We start from the raw sequence: 15,568 nt of genomic DNA on the forward strand, positions 1-15,568 counted from the left end.
AAGGAAAAAACTATTAAAATTGTAATACTCAATACATACTGACAATAAAAGATGCATACAAGTCACATTTGACTTTTGCAATTACAAGAGATGCTCCAAGTGATTACCATCAGTGTAATTTTAATAGGTTTTTTCTTTCTTAACATGTGTATACATTTTTTTGGCACCCTCTGTATGTGCCAGTCAGTTAGCTACATGTTTTATTTCCTCTACTAGTTTTAAGCTCTGTAAATGCAGAGTTCTGTAAGCTGTTTAATCTTTGTTGTCTTGAAGTGCTTGGCACAGCATTTTGCACCTAGTAGGAACTCTCACATTTATTTTTTTTGGAAATGAATGAAAAACAAACAAAAAACCTCCCAAAAAATCTACCAAAATCTGGGACCTGATGCGGATTCCAATTTGATTCAGTTACTTAATGTTAGAGCTTTCCAAAGAATTATATAATACAGAACAAAAATTATTTTCCCTGAGCGTAAATAAGTGATCCTGAAGAAAATGTGGCATAAAAACAAAACAAATTCTATGAGTTCATAACTTGGAGGATATTAAAAATGCCACAACAATCTTTGATTCTCCAAACCCTAAAACGCAAACCAGTTAGATAATTGTTACGCTTTCAGATGGAAAGTTTCTAGATTACAGTCCTTACATTACATTATCTAAGAGGCATGGTGTCCCCAGGCTGAGTTAATTTTCAGAAGTAATAACCCTGCCAGAAAGCGCTCGGCACCACAATATTGGAATCATAAATGTTACTGTGAAGTAACAGGACTGTTTAAAATGATCCCAATCAGACAGGAATTATGATACCCAGGGGACGTCTGTTCTGAGGAGTCACCGAACTCCCAGGAGAGTCAGGGTGGGGAGGACTGAAATCTCAACAGATGGTATGAAAGCTGAGTAGGATGACACAGGGACATGCTCTGATTTCTCCCCCCTCCCGCTGAAGATCGGCATCCTAATTATTTAAAACTGGTTTTGGATAAGCTAGTTGAATTGACATCTACTACATTAGATTAGAGAAAGATGTGTGTCCTTCTATGGGGAGGATGTGATTTCATGGTTGTGAACTAGGAGTGGCCTTAAAACCCAACCAGTCTGTTTTGGTGTGTCGCCTTGAATTAAGGTTATCTTAGTTTTTCCCATTGTTTCAAGTAATTAAGGCAAACTTTATACACAGTGAAAGTCACAGATCTAAACTGTACAATTTGATGAGTTTTTATTAATGTAAATACCTGTGTCAGTACCCTCTTAATGCTGTGAATTACACCGATTTTCAAACATTAAATCAACTCTGCATTCCTGGATAAACTCTACTTAATTGTATCTTTTAAAAATATATATTGTTGGGTTTGATTTGCTAAGATTTTGTCTGTAATTTTCCTTTCTTGTAATGTCTGTATCACGGTTTTACTGACTTCATAAAATAAGTTGGGAGATGTTCCCTTCTCTATTTTCTGGAAGGGCCGGTGTAAGACTGGTATATTTCTTTCATGTTTGATTGAATTCACCTATGAAACAATTGGACCTGGAGGTTTCTTGATGGAAAAGTTCTTGGTTATAAGTTTAATGTCTTAATATACACTGGGGGTGCCAAAAACATATATACACATGACTTGTATTTATGTTTTGTTATTGGTATATATTGAGTATTACAATTTTAATAGGTTTTTCCTTTCTTAAAATGTGTACACATTTTTTTGGCCCCCCTCTGTATAAGGCTATTCAGATTTTGTATTTCTTCTTGTATCAGCTCTGATAAATTGTTTTTCAAATAATTTGTCCATTTCACCTGAGTTGTCATGTTTATTGGCATAAAGTTGTTCATAATATTCCCTCCTTATCCTTTCAGTGAACCTTTTGGCTTTGTTCATGTCCTTTATTGTTTTGTATGCCATGATTTCTGCTTTTATTTCTATTCTTTCTTTCTTTACTTATTTTGAGTTTAATTTACTCCTTATTCTAGTTTCCTAAGGTGGACATGTAGATAATTAATTTTAAACTTTTCTTATATTCAAACATAAGCATTGACAGCTACATCCTTCCCTTTAAGCACTGCTTCCCTGCACCACACAAATGCTGATGTGTTTTATCTTCATTATCGTTTAGTTGGAAATCTTTCCTAATTTCCCTTCTAATTTTTTCCTTAACCCCTAGGTTATTTAGAGATGTATTGCTTCATGTCCAAATTTTGGGGCCTTTCTAGTTACCTTTGTAATTTCTAATTTACTTTTATTGTGGTCAGAAAATTACTCTGGAAGGCTCACTCTTTTGAAATTCACTGAGTCATTATGTGGCCTTGCATATGGTCTATCTGGGTGACTGTACAATGTGGAAGTGAAGCAAGTATTTATTCTTAGTAGTTCTTGTGAATAATGTTCCATAAATGTCAATTAGATGGAGGTGGTAGACCATTGTTCAAATCATCTAGATTCTTTCTAATTTTTGCCTAGTTTTTCTATCAATTATCGCGAGAGGGATGTTAAAATATCCATGTAGGATGTGGATTTGTCTATATTTCCCTTTAGTTTTGTCTTCCTTAGAAATGGACTCTTCATCTTTACGAAATTCCCTATTTATCTTGGTAGTACATGTTTTTAGTATATTTTGTCTGAGAGAATGTAGCTACTCCAGTTTCTTAGGCTTACTGTTTGCACGGTATATCTGTTTTCCTCCTTTTACTTTGAACTCATCTGCTTTTATATTTAGAACGAGTTGATAGTAGACAGCATAGAGGACACTCTTGCTATTTTATCCAGTTTGACAATCTCTGCTTTTTAATTGGAGAGTTTTGTCCATTTGCTTTTCTACGTATAAAATCATTTCATCTACAAGTAGAGGTAGTTTTATTTTTTTCCTGCCCAATCTGGATGCCTTTTATTTCTTCTTCTTGTCTAATTTCTCTGGCTAGAACGTCCAGCACAATGTTGAATAGAAGTGGCGAGAGTGGACATTCTTATCTTGTTCCTGATCTTAGGGGGAGATGCTTTCAGTCTTCATCACCAAGCATGATGTCAGCTGTGGGGTTTTCATAGACACTTTTCATCAGGTTGAGGAAGTTCCTTTCTGTTCCTAGTTTGTTGAGTGTTTTTATCGTAACGGGATGTTGGATTTTGTTAAATGTTTTTTTCTGCATCTGTTGAAATGATCATTTTGGGGTCCATTAATATACATTGTTTTACATTGATTTTTGTATGTTGAACCAACTTTGCATCCCTGGGATAAATCCCACTTGGTTGTAGTATATAATTTTTTAAAATATTTGCTGGATTCAGTTTGATAGCATTTGTTGAGGTTTTTTTCCATCTATATCCATAAGGGATATTGGTCTGTAGCTTTCTATGGTATTTTGTTAATGACAGCCTGTGCTGATAAATACAGCATTTATGGTTTCTCCATGTCTTTTCATGGCTTGATAACATTTATTTTTTAGTGCTAAATAATATTCCATTGTGTGGATGTATCATAGTTTAGTTATCCATTCACCCACCAATGTACATCGCTGCTTCCAAGTTTTCACAATTATGAATGTTTTAACAATTATGCTATAGACTGCAGGACTTTGTGTGGACGTACATTTTTAACTCACTTGGGTAAATACCAAGGAGTACGATTGCTAGATCATATGTTAAGAGTATGTTTAGTTTCGTAAGAAACCACAAACTGCCTTCCAAAGTGGCTGTACCATTTGGGTTCCCGCCATCAGTGAGTGACAGTTCCTATTGCTCCACATCCTCCCCAGCATTTGATATTATTCATGTTTTTCATTTTGGCCATTCTCACAGGTGTGTAGTGGTATCTCATTGTTGTTTGAATTTGCAACTACCCAATGACATGTGATGTTGAGCATTGTTTCATAGCCTTATTTGCTAACTGTATAACTACTTTGGTGAGATGTCTGTTCAGGTCTTTTGCCAGCTTTTTTTTTTTCTTTTTAGCTGAGCCATCCCGTCACCTGTGGGCAGCTCAGCGGCAGATCAGCTCGGGCTGGGAATCAAACCGGCGACCCTGATGTATTTGCCAACTTTTTAATTGGGTTGTTCATATTCTCATTGTTGAGTTTTAAGAGTTCTTTGTATATTTGGAATAACAGTCCTTTATCAGATATATCTTTTGCAAATATTTTCTTCCAATCTATGGCTTGTCTTCTCATTCTCTTGACGACTGTCTTGCATAGGCATTTATCTTGCTTCGTGTTCTCTGAGATTCCTTGATCTGTGGTTTGGTGTCTGACATTAGTTTGGGAAAAAATCTCAGTCATATATTTTTGTTTCATATATTTCTTTTGCTCCTTTCTTTCTTCTCCATCTTGTATCCCCATTATGCTTCTGTTACACTTTTTGTAGTTGTCCCACAATTGTTGGATATTCTGTTCTGTTCTTTTGAGTCTTTTTTTTTTCTTTGCTTTTCAGCTTTGGCAGCTGTTTTTGAGATCTCCCCAAGCTCAGAGACTCTTTCTTCAGCCATGTCCAATCTAATGAGCCATCAAAGACATTCTTACTCTTATTTCTGTTATCGTGTTTTTGATCAGTAGCATTTCTTTTTTATTCTTTCTTAGAACTTCCATCTAAGAAATAACTGGCCCCCATGGAGTTTTTTAACTCTCAGACTTGTGTGCGCTGAGCCTCTAGCAATTTATCAATTACACTCGAGGTTTCCCTCCCTCGGTGCTGTTTCCCGGAGGTGTCGACGCTCTAGAATGTTGTGGGTCTCTATATATTCATCTGTCTGTGGCTTCAGTTTTGGGGGCAGTGGTTTGCTCTGTAACCTCACTTCTCTGACAGAGCTAAGAAGAGTTGCTGCTTTTTCAGTTTGTTCAGCTTTTTGTTTGTTAGCATGATGTGATGACTTCCAAGCTCCTTACATGCTGGACCAGAAACTGGAAGTTTCCTACTTAGTAGTTTTTGAAAACTGGACTTTATGGAGATTCTGACTTCTGTTACGCAAGTATTGCTTCTTCTGTTCTCGCACGCAGTTAATTATTAGCGAACCCCCTTAAACTTGTGGAGGCGTGGTTTTTACACTTTGTTAGAACTGGCTCTTTCAGCTTTGGTCCTTAATCTTAGGTAAATGCCTTAGTCCTGAGACATGGTCTTCACTCCTAGCATATGAACCTTTTGAGATTTCAATGGAAAATATGAAGTGTTTTTCAAGCCTTTCTAACTTAATAGAATTCATATTCTAGACATGCTCTTCCCCGCAGCAGGTAGCACAGAAATGCCTCCTGAGCTATTTCGACTTTTAGCTGTCGGTAGAACCCATCTTCCTGCACAGGCACAGTGCAGGGGTCAGCCAAGGATTTGAAGGGAGTTTATTTGCAGATTTTGAGGCTTCCCTTCTCTGGCTCCCTCCTCCCCAGGATTTCACCCACCCATTTTCATCTCTGGCAGTCCTGAACTCTGTCCCTTGACACCTCAAGTCAAAGAGACCACAGCCTTCTCCTTGGGTCCTGCTGCTATGTGCTGCACAGATTTGGGGGGAGGGTCTTCTCAGGGGAAAACACGTTTAAATGCAGACCCAATCCAGTGTGGCTCTTTGAAGGATCGAATCCCTTTCAGTTTCTGCCTGTGTTGGCTATTTTCTAGTGCCTTCGATTTACTGTGTTTTGAAATAGGTTGACTAGAATGTGTAAGTGTCACTTACAGGAGGGTTAGTTCTGTGCAAGCTACCCTGTTATTCCCTTAGGTGGAAGTCTTTAATTTTTATAAGAGTCAGTCCCAACCTTTGCTTGACTGGTTGATTGCCAAGGCTCGTGTCACCACGCTTTCTTGTGAAGAAGAGCTCAATTCAACCCTAAACTCTTGGCAAAGGCACTAATTCTTACTCTGCTGAACAGCCTGAATCTCCACCACAGGAGGAAAACCCTTACGGAGGGCTTCCCAAAGGCTGTGTGAATTCCCCATCCTGTCACTCAGCAGCTCAGATTCGACTTCTGTCCAGATGGGACCAGAATGAAAGTTGCATCCTCAGGTTGCATGGCTTTGGCCCCTGTAGGTCTGCTTTTATCTGATTGTACTTTGACGTCACACTCTCATCTTGTAGTGAAGGGTGTGATAGGAAGTCATCAGCGGGACCATCTGATCACACAGCTGTATTTTTAATAAGAATGTACGAGGAGCCATTGGAATAAACCCTCTCACGTCTCCGTGCCACACAAGCTCTGCTTTCCCTGAGCAATCAAATTTAAGTTTCCAATGTATTAATTTGGCTGCTGGGAGGCTCAGAGCCAAAGGGTCTTTAGAAACTCCTGTACTTTCGAGGGCTGTCCTCTGCCTTAATTCCTTTTGTTTATATTATATTCACTTGTCAGACACTTTAACTACTTTTTTGTATGGAAAAGGGAAACAACAAAGCCGTCTGAATCATTACCAACTGAGGAGGCTGCCATCACTCTAAATGTTTGTTACTCCTTTGGGGGTGACTGCTTTAATAGTCAGATTCTAATTCATACAAGAATCTCAACTTCAACTCAAAGTGAAATTACTCACCTTGCCTTTCTACCTGATTCACCAAATTGAATAAGTTTGCTATTCAAGAAATCAGTTTCCAAAAAAAGATCAAATACTCCCAAAGGGCAGAGACGAGCGCTATTTGAATGTTCTACTACTGGCTCTGAAGGCAAGTTCAGAATCATTCTGGACAACAGGAGCGTCCTGGAATGAGCACGTAGATGCTTCAGCTACTTTCTTTGATGGGAAGAGCCATCATCTGCATAGTCAAGTCCTGGTGTGTTTGATTCACTTATGATCAGTCGCAGTTCTTTCCAGCACAGGGCCAGAGCTGGGTTTGATGGGGTGTTTGTTGTCACCCTCTCTCTAGGTGGAGCCAAAGCCTGTGATGGGAGTGTGGGTCCTGAGCAGCATCATGAGCCTCCCCTTGTTTTTAATCTAGAAGATGTTGCAGAAGCTGTGCCTCTAGAGAGAGGTAGTGCCGAGTACCAGCGCGTGCTGCCCAAGGTCAGAGAGGCTCTGGCGGACATCCTTCAAGACGTGGCTCACGACAACATCTCCAGAGCGGACTACACGCAGGACCCCTCAGTAACTCCCTGCTGTAATCCCCACCAAATTGCCTGCCGCTGCCACATCACCTCCCAGACCGACGTGTCCACAAGCAGACACATCAGGAAATGAGATGGGGCAAGTTCACACCCCAGCTTCAGTCTTACCCTCTTCAGTTATGTCTGCTTTACAAATAAGTCTCAGAAGTTTGTTTTGAAGCTGCCACCTTGCGTCCCCCTCTGTCCGTTCCTTCGGCATGCTGGCTGGAGAGGACAGCTGTGGTGAGCCTTATGGGAAGTGCACAGGCTTCAGAGTCAGATCAGGTTCAAGCCCCAGCTTTTGAACTTGGGCCATTATATATAACCTGACTTGCAAGCTTATGTGAGGATTCAGTAAGACAGGACATGAAAGTGCCTGGCACGTTCCCTGACACTTGAGGCAGGCACTCAGTCCATTTTAGGTTTTTTTGTTTGGTTTTAATGCTCCCAGTTTCACTGGTCATTTTAGCAGAGATTCATTCCAGCTGGTATCTAAAGCAGGGCTCCTCCATCTTTAATACGCACACAGATCGCCTGGGATCTTGTGAAAATGCAGGTTGTGGCTTGATAGGTCTGGGCTGGGGCTGAGATCATCCATTTCTGGGACACTCCTGGGGTTGCCTTGAGTAGCATGGATACAGACTAGACAAAGTCAGATGTTTGAGGTCTCCAGGCAGAAGAGCCCGCACGTTAAGTCATGGCCTGACCCACCTCCCCCAACCTCCTTTTAAAGGTCAAACGGCTGTCTTTTAAAGAGTTTAGGCATTCTTTCTGCTTCCTAAAACCATGAAGCAAGACATTTTTAGAGCCTCAAAAATGCATTGCCATCATTTTATTATTAGTGTCCTAAACGGGACTCAAAGGTAATAAATGATTTATTCTAATCACTGCAACAATACTTTGGCTAAAATAGTCTCTCTCTAGATGAAGTATACAAGAAATACAATTAGAAGACATTTCCCTATAAGTACATTTTTACACAGCATACATTTGAAAAGGATGCCCTTTTTAATATAAAAGTCCGGTTATAGACCAATATGGTTAGTTCGTGTCGACACTATGGCTGTAATATATTTTAAATAGCGGGATGTGTGCACAGCGTCCCCCACACCCTCCGGCAGCCAGGGCTGAGCGGGGCTTGGGGAGCAGTGAACCATGTCCTGTGGCTTAAGCAGGAGGCACCTGGGAGTCCAGCCCCCCATGCGGTGCCCACAACCGCACTCCGTTCTTCCACCTTCCTTGTTTCTCCAGAACCACCTGACAGGGGGTGTCCTGATTTCTGAGGTGCGCGGCTCATCATGACTGCTTCGTTTTGCCCTTCTGACTTCCACGGCACAACATTATCTACCGAAATCAAAACAGAATGGCCTTACTCTCTCCAGGAAGAGGCTGCCAGGCAGGCTGCGTGATCGACAGATCTGTGCCCACGCGGGGTTGGCGGGGGCGGGCTGGGCACACATGGCCACAGACATTCACCCCCCTGCGTAGGTGTGGGTGAGGATGGCACAGTTTCAGAAGACACTGACTGTAGATAAAATAGGTATATGTGTAGTTTTTCAAAAGGCTCATCTTGTAAACACAGGCTGCTAAATCCCTATTAAAAAGTCAGGAAATACTCTTGGTCCCAGTCCCCTTACTCTTGCTCACGGGAGTAAGACTAGTGTTAGAAAACATGCAGCCTTATAAAGGTTGGCTCGTTACTGCAACAAAAGCTGCCCACCCTGCTGAACGCTGCATCTTTCTACGGTACCAGAAAGGATCAATTCTCTTTTCTTTCGTTGTTCTTGGAGCAAAGTAAATCCCAAGGAGAGAAGAGGGATCCTCTCCAGGGAAGTGTCAGTATATGTATTTTTAAAAGACTGCTGGTGATGACCCCGGGAGCTCCTCGTGAGGTTATCCAGGCAAGCCTGCGTCCATGTCTACAGCAGTGATTTGAACCAAGCTGAGACGCCTGGATCCTTTCACAATCCTGGAAGTTTTGAACGAATGTGGGTAGAGATGTGAATCTGGACAGATATTTCTAATAGGCATAGAAGAGTAAAGGCAGAGGGAGGGAGGTGTCTGGCGTCTCCTGTTGAATATTATTGCCTGTGAGGGTGTGACTGAGATGGTCCATGTTGAGAGAACATCCCAAAAGCACTCACGCCTCTGGTCCTCGTGTGGAGAGATGGAGAAACTGGCCTGCTACTGTGTCAGTATCTCGTAGGAGCACGGCCTCGCCTCATGGTCTACTTGCAGGCTTGGGGGCAGGGCTGGGGTCTGATGGCCTCTGTGACACCTGTCACCGGCTCTGCACACAGCCTGCCCGATACTTGCTAGGGTCTAACAACCGTCCTAAGGAAACTCGGTCGGTGATCGACTCTCACTGGTAGGAAGCCTTCCTCATATATAAATAAAAATCCCTGATGTAATTTAAACGAACTTTCACTCATTTCCTCCTTAAAGACAGAGGCAGGAGAACTGGCTTTCTGGCAGTGTATAGGCAAACAGGCCTTGTGATAAGTTTAGCACTAGTTCTTAAGCACTGCTCCCCCCCCCCCACCTTTTTTTAACTCCAAACAAATGTCATTTATACAGGTCTTCTTTGGCAAGGGACCACCTCCTGAATGCCAATACCTGAAGTATCCAGACTCTGCAAATATGAGGTTGTAAGGTCTATGCTGATCACAGTTAAGTAAGAATCTAATTATCTTTTAGAGCAGCCACAGACTTTTCCCAAAATGATGGAAATGGAACCCAATGAGTGTTTGCTCTAAACCTTGACAGACCAGGAAAAGTCACTTTTATCCCCCAGCTGCATCTGACTTGCTCTGGTTCCTGGAAGGTGCAACTTCAGGTGAGTGATCACCAGCATTTTGGGGACAGAAAAACTCCCCTCACGGTCAGCTGGGTCATGACAGCCCACGGGCAAAATGACTGGTTTATCAGGAAGCAGCAAGCCAGCAGGTGTTTTCAAATTTCTAGTTAGTATTTTTAAGGACCACTACTTTCCACCCCTAAAACAGAAACTGGACTTCCTGGCAATGGCCTTGGCAGTGTGCCCACTAAAAGCCAGCATGTAGGAGAAGCTCAAGTTCACAGAGCCTTTATGGGAACAGACAGCCCCCGGTCAGGCACAGGGGGCAGCAACACCCAATAGTTTTTTTTTTTTTTTTTGGCTGACTGTGCTTACTAGATTGTCCTGTGCATGTATGCAAGAAAGAAGCTAGAACTGCACTCCATCCTTTTGCAAATGAAATCTCAACTGCCACAAAAGAATGATCAGGAGAAAACGTTACCCACCAAGATCTAGTGGGCACTGAAGCAATGCCCGGATGGCCGCTGTCTCTGCCTCTAGGAGGGTCACTCATTGGACTCTCCAAACCTCGGCCCAAACACCGCTTCCTTCTCTAGATGCTTTCAGGGTGACTATCTGGGCTGTTCTCTAAGTGACGCTCACAAGAGGGGTCTATATGTTGGAATATAGAATGGAAGCTTGAAGGATCAGAAGCTGAGGCGGCACTGGCAGTCACCCAGGGAACGGGGATGCTGGAAGAAGCCAAGCCTAGCGCCCAGCCAACCCTGGGGCCCTTGCTGCCAGAGCGGGGTGCTGGGAAGCCCAGCTGGGGGCGCCCGGGGGCTCTCTCCAGGCCTGCCCATGCTGCGGGGGCTGGGCCTGCCCGGTCAGCATTCCAAGTATGAGGGTCCAGCTCCCCGCTGCGCACAGCAGCCTAGCCCTGTTAGAGCATCACCTTCAGCCCAAGGACAGCAGCGCTCTGCAAAAGCAGCTTCAGGAGCCTCATGGGAATACGAGTTGACACAGGCCAAAGGGCCTTGCCTTGGGAGCAGCGAAGATAGTGCTCCAGAAGCAAAGTCAGGAATTCGGGGCCCCGGAAGGTAATGAGGCTGCCTGGACTCCCTGGGTTATTGCCCGGTTATGCTAATGTGTCGAGGTGGCGGGACACCTAATGGCTAGTCTGTACACATTAACATTCTGTGGCTTTCTGAATATTAGAGGAGGGTTAGTTATTCTAGGCTAGGGAACAGGTACGAGGCGAAGGCTTCCTTCTAAGCATACAGAGCGAGCCACTCTCTTAAGGATTCCTAATGCTCACAGGGGGGAATTCATTCTCATCATCAAGACACACTGGTCCAGCCGCAAACTCGTGTTCAGGAATAACCTCTCCTCGGAGCGCCCCGCCGTCCTCAGAATAACCTGGAAAGCAAGAAGGAGGCATGAGAAGCCACACGGTCTGTTCTTGTGCCAGGACTCTGGGGCAGGACCTCAGATGAGTCCACATCCCCGCCTTCCCCGCAGGCTCCTAAAACATTCCACCTGTTTGCAAATTCTCACAGAGGCAAACCGTTCACACTACCTGTGAGGGAACCAAGCACGTGGTGCTGTGCCTGCCAGGTTTAGGGACCCGCATTCAGAGGCCATTCCCATGGCCTCACCATGGAGAAAATAAATGGTTCGGGGAGAGTGCTCCACCCACAGGTAACAGTGAAGGGACCAGAGGGTCGCTGTTCGACACGCCCCCCACATCCGCTCACCTGGCACCGTGGAGGCGGAAGATGTGCTGGGTCTGGCTACAGTTGCTGCATAAGACTGAGGTAATGAAGGTCTGAGGTCATTTTCTTTATTCTCTTCTGTTCCTGAGCCAAGCAACCTAATTGCAGCAATTAAAAGGGGAAAGAAAAAGAGATCATCACATATCCAGGACACCTCCGAAAGGAAAAGCGCTAGGAAGCTCAGGCTTGGCCACGTGAGTGTATAGACCTATCAGCACCCTGCTGGGTCAGTGTGAACTGACGCAACCTGAAATCGCCAGGGTCAATTACACAACTTCACAGCGACCCCTTTCTCTTCCATGTACTACACGGAGATCGGCCCTTTGCGCTGCCTGGTAAGGACTCAAGAGACATGCTAGCAGGGGATGCCCCGCGGGTGAGGGGGCAGTGGCAGCTCGTGGTGTCCACAGCAGGAAGTCATCCTGCACTTGGTCACGAAGTGGAGAGAACTTTTTGTTCAACTAAGTAAATATTTTTGAGCATGCATTATGTCCGAGGAAGAAAGGCGAAGCAGGAAGACATTCCATTTTGCGTTTTATTCATCCTGGCACTTGCCCAGGAGTGTACAGCGTGGCGAGGGCACCCAACACCGAGCCCAGTGTGAAGCAGGTACCCGCCAGAGGTCTGCCACCAAGATTGCGGGTAAAGAACAAAGAAAAAGCAAGAGCACTGAAGCTTGTCATCATTGTTCTTGGCCAAGTGACAACTCTCCAAGCCGGCTCTTGAAAGGCTGTCATTTTGAAAACTATATCTTTACCTGTGGGTTTTGATTAAGACACACTCTCCTCCATCCTGAGGGTCCAAATTGTAGATATAAAGGTGTCCATCGGATGATGCAACTAAGAGCCTTGGCAACTTCTGGATCCTAAGAGCCAAGCGAAACATGTGCTGTGATTACAACAGTTTCTCATGACAAAACCCCATGCACTCTGGCTGTCACCAACTCCTACTGCCATCAAAAAGCCCCCAGCCCACCGACCCTAGATTATGGGTTTCTGGCTAGTCCCTTGCGTTCTGACCTAGTGATCCACCCAGAGGATTAATTCTTGTCTTTGAAAATAATTGTGTGGAAGAGACAAAATGATGTGTGCACACACTATTACTCCATGAAAACCGGTCGCCAACAAAACATAGCTTACCTGAATGGGATGCCAGCTCTATCTTATGTGTCTCTGCCTTTAACATGAGAAAAAGGGGAAATTGGCACACCATCTTTGCTGGCTAGTTTTATGAATTTTTTAAAGTGTTTATCTCCTTTAAACTCCTTAGATAAAACGTCTGTCTATCCCCTAGGTGTCGGAACCTAGACAATGGAATTAGAGCCTCTTTATATGATTATGCAAAAACAGGAATCGTTTTCAGGACAGTGTTATAACCCAAAGGTGAAAATTCCCATGCCAGCTTCCAGCTCCTCCCGGAGGAGACATATTACAGACAGGAAAGGCAGCAGACGGGAGCCTGCAGGGTTTTGATGTTGTCCGTCCTTCCTCTTGGCCACCTTCTCTTTCTTTGTTCCTTTGCACGTGTTTGTGGGGGTGGGGTTGCGCTTTGGGGAAAATAAGTGTGTGATAGCAGTGAGAGTGGGTGGCACCATACGTACGTTGAGAGGGTGCAGATGTTCCTCTGTCCAGAGAAATTCAGACGCCCGGTGGCGAAGGCCCTGTCCTGATTCATCATGTCTGACACCTGGGCGGGGAGGTAGTTGGAAGCGGCCATGAACATCTTTCCCACGTAGCCACTCCAGGTCGAAGGCTCTTCTGGCCGACTGGGGGAGCAAGGTACGGGCCAGGATGAGACCGAGCTGCAGGGGCCGCGCCGTAGCTAATGTTCTGCCCACCCAGAGTGACTCGGGACAGAGTATCCTGGCCATGCCCAGAGGACAGCAAGGGCTTGTTTGTCCTGCAGCCGAGCCATGGCAAGGCTCTTAAGAGGTTCCCAATGTTACCGCTTTCCTACATTAAGGAAGTTATACCTGACGATTAGCCTGATTTCTAACAGGGGGCCGGGCTAGAGAATGAGATGGAGTTGATATCTGGACTCTGAAGTAAGCCCGAGCCTGTCCTGCGTTCAGGGAAGAACAGACTGATCTCAGCGTGCAGGCCTCCAAACCAGACCGAGTGGGAAGCAAACCTCCAGGCAAGACGCCTGGGAGGTGTCTGGTTACACCCTGAGCACCCAGGTACCCCGCGATTCTCCCACGATTCAGAGGGACTGGGTATGCCCCCTGCAGTCACCCAGCTTCATCCCAAGGCCTCCGCCAAACAGAGCGGGGCCGGCTCCATTGGTGGGAGATGTGAGGATGGACGGGGCACACCCCCGCTCCGGTCTGCATGGGGTGGCACATCGAGGCCAGTGTGGCCACACGCTCCCAGGGGCACCTGCTGAGAAGCCCCTTATCTGCAGGACCCAATCTGGCATGGAACACACCACAGCTCAGAAGCTCTGGAAGTTTATTTCTCACTCTGTCACCAACTGGCTGGATGGTTTTGGGACACACCTCTGGGCCTCCATGTTCTCATGTGAAAGTGACGGGCCCTCCTGGGCGTGCTGCTGCCGTCCCATGCTCGCACGCACCAGGAAGCATGCCTGCTGCTGTTCCTAGGGCTACTGCTAAGGGTGGGGGCTTACAAAGAGGTATAATACCCAGGTCCTGCGTTCAAGGTGGAGACATAGCCCAGCAACATATAAAAAGAGAAAACATGAGCCGTTCATGACTGCTGCCACGTAAAGGGTGCAGACAGTAGCTGCTCCAGGACCACGGAGAAGGGCGAGGCGGATAAAAGCGCCATCACCTCTCAGCTCCCACCTTCCGTATTTGGAAAACGGGGACAATTACGGTCACCCAGCTGTGACAGATAAGGAGGCAACACACCCAGCGCTGGGCACATGGCGAGTACTGTTTTATAAGATGGCGTCTCTGAGGCTGGCGTGAATGAAGAGGCTGCGGGGGGGGGGGCCTGGGGGCTGTGCTCTGAAGTCAGGTCTGACTCAGAGCTCAGCAGGGCGGGGGGGGGGGGCACTTCAGATGTGGACGCAGAGAAATGCATCCAGGAGTCACAGCCAAGATGGAAGAGGCAAGAAGACTGCAGCAGCAGATAAGGGGGACCAAGACAGGCCTTGAACGCCAGGCTGGAGAAGCTGGGACTCTGTCCCCAAGGACAAAGGGGACAAAGGGGCCTGAGGAGGGTGTCATGTTCAAAGGAGCATTTTCAGAAGATGAGGCCATTAAGAAGATATCAGATAGGCTGGGAAGAAGAGACTAGAAGGGCTGAGACGAAAGGAAAGGCATGAAGTGGACCAGACGAGAGATGTTAGAGGCAGTGGCCAGAAGGGGGCTGAGGAGGCACATGTGAGCCGTTCCGCACAGGATGTGTTAGCGCTTCATGGACGGCTGAGGGGGAGTCAGGCAACTCGAAGGTCCTGTTCCTGGTTATCTGAGATCACTGACAGAACCTGGAGAAGGACATGAGTTCAAATGGCCACTGCCTGTCTTAAGCACCAGTGACCTCAGATGAAGACATGACTGAAGCAGCGGTTGGGGGTCACTCGGTCACAGGCCCTCAGGATTTTGAGGGGGTATCTTAATCAGTTCCAGGGCTCTAACCTGCTACCACAGATGATGAATTAAACCTCCAGAAGAGATCAGGGCTTAAGTTTTAGAAGCTGTTCGAGAAGTGACAGGAAATTCTAGAACGCAGATGGAATCTTCACGAAAAACGAACAGAGTAAGAACTGCAGGGCGAACCATGGGCTTTGAGGTACACATAAGCGGGTGGACTTTCGCAGGCTCCAAGAAGCCTGAGGCAAGAAGGGAGCAGCCCCTGGCGTTTCAAATGCCAGTGGGGGACAAGGTTTTCAGAGGAGGGGTGTTACCCCAGCCTGTAGAGTGAAGTTAGATGCAGGACTGAAATATCCACGGCACAGTTACGTGGTTGGTGGCGCCCTTGGATGGAGTCACATGGACACATACGTACATAACAG

General features: G+C 45.6%; 2 protein-coding genes across 16 annotated transcripts in view; one reads left to right on the forward strand and one right to left on the reverse strand.

The window, feature by feature from the left end:
• The window catches only part of ARSG (arylsulfatase G), a 106,482-nt gene extending 97,831 nt beyond the window's left edge, over positions 1–8,651 (forward strand). For 14 of the 15 annotated variants that reach the window (XM_019637698.1, XM_019637685.1, XM_019637687.1 and 11 more), the window contains one exon: positions 6,820–8,651. In XM_019637698.1, coding sequence (XP_019493243.1) covers positions 6,820–7,130 — 311 coding nt within the window. In that variant the 3' untranslated portion in view covers positions 7,131–8,651. The remainder of the gene's footprint in view (positions 1–6,819) is intronic. The other variant, XM_019637700.1, reaches the window with a different exon arrangement.
• The window catches only part of WIPI1 (WD repeat domain, phosphoinositide interacting 1), a 31,432-nt gene continuing 23,717 nt past the window's right edge, over positions 7,854–15,568 (reverse strand). The window contains exons 9-13 of the mRNA XM_019637703.1: positions 13,188–13,352; positions 12,345–12,452; positions 11,570–11,685; positions 11,131–11,231; positions 7,854–8,380 (exon numbers count right to left, since the gene is read on the reverse strand). Coding sequence (XP_019493248.1) covers positions 8,333–8,380; positions 11,131–11,231; positions 11,570–11,685; positions 12,345–12,452; positions 13,188–13,352 — 538 coding nt within the window. The 3' untranslated portion in view covers positions 7,854–8,332. The remainder of the gene's footprint in view (positions 8,381–11,130; positions 11,232–11,569; positions 11,686–12,344; positions 12,453–13,187; positions 13,353–15,568) is intronic.

Source organism: Hipposideros armiger, unplaced genomic scaffold (genome assembly GCF_001890085.2).
Source record: "Hipposideros armiger isolate ML-2016 unplaced genomic scaffold, ASM189008v1 scaffold_34, whole genome shotgun sequence".
NCBI lineage: Eukaryota > Metazoa > Chordata > Mammalia > Chiroptera > Hipposideridae > Hipposideros > Hipposideros armiger.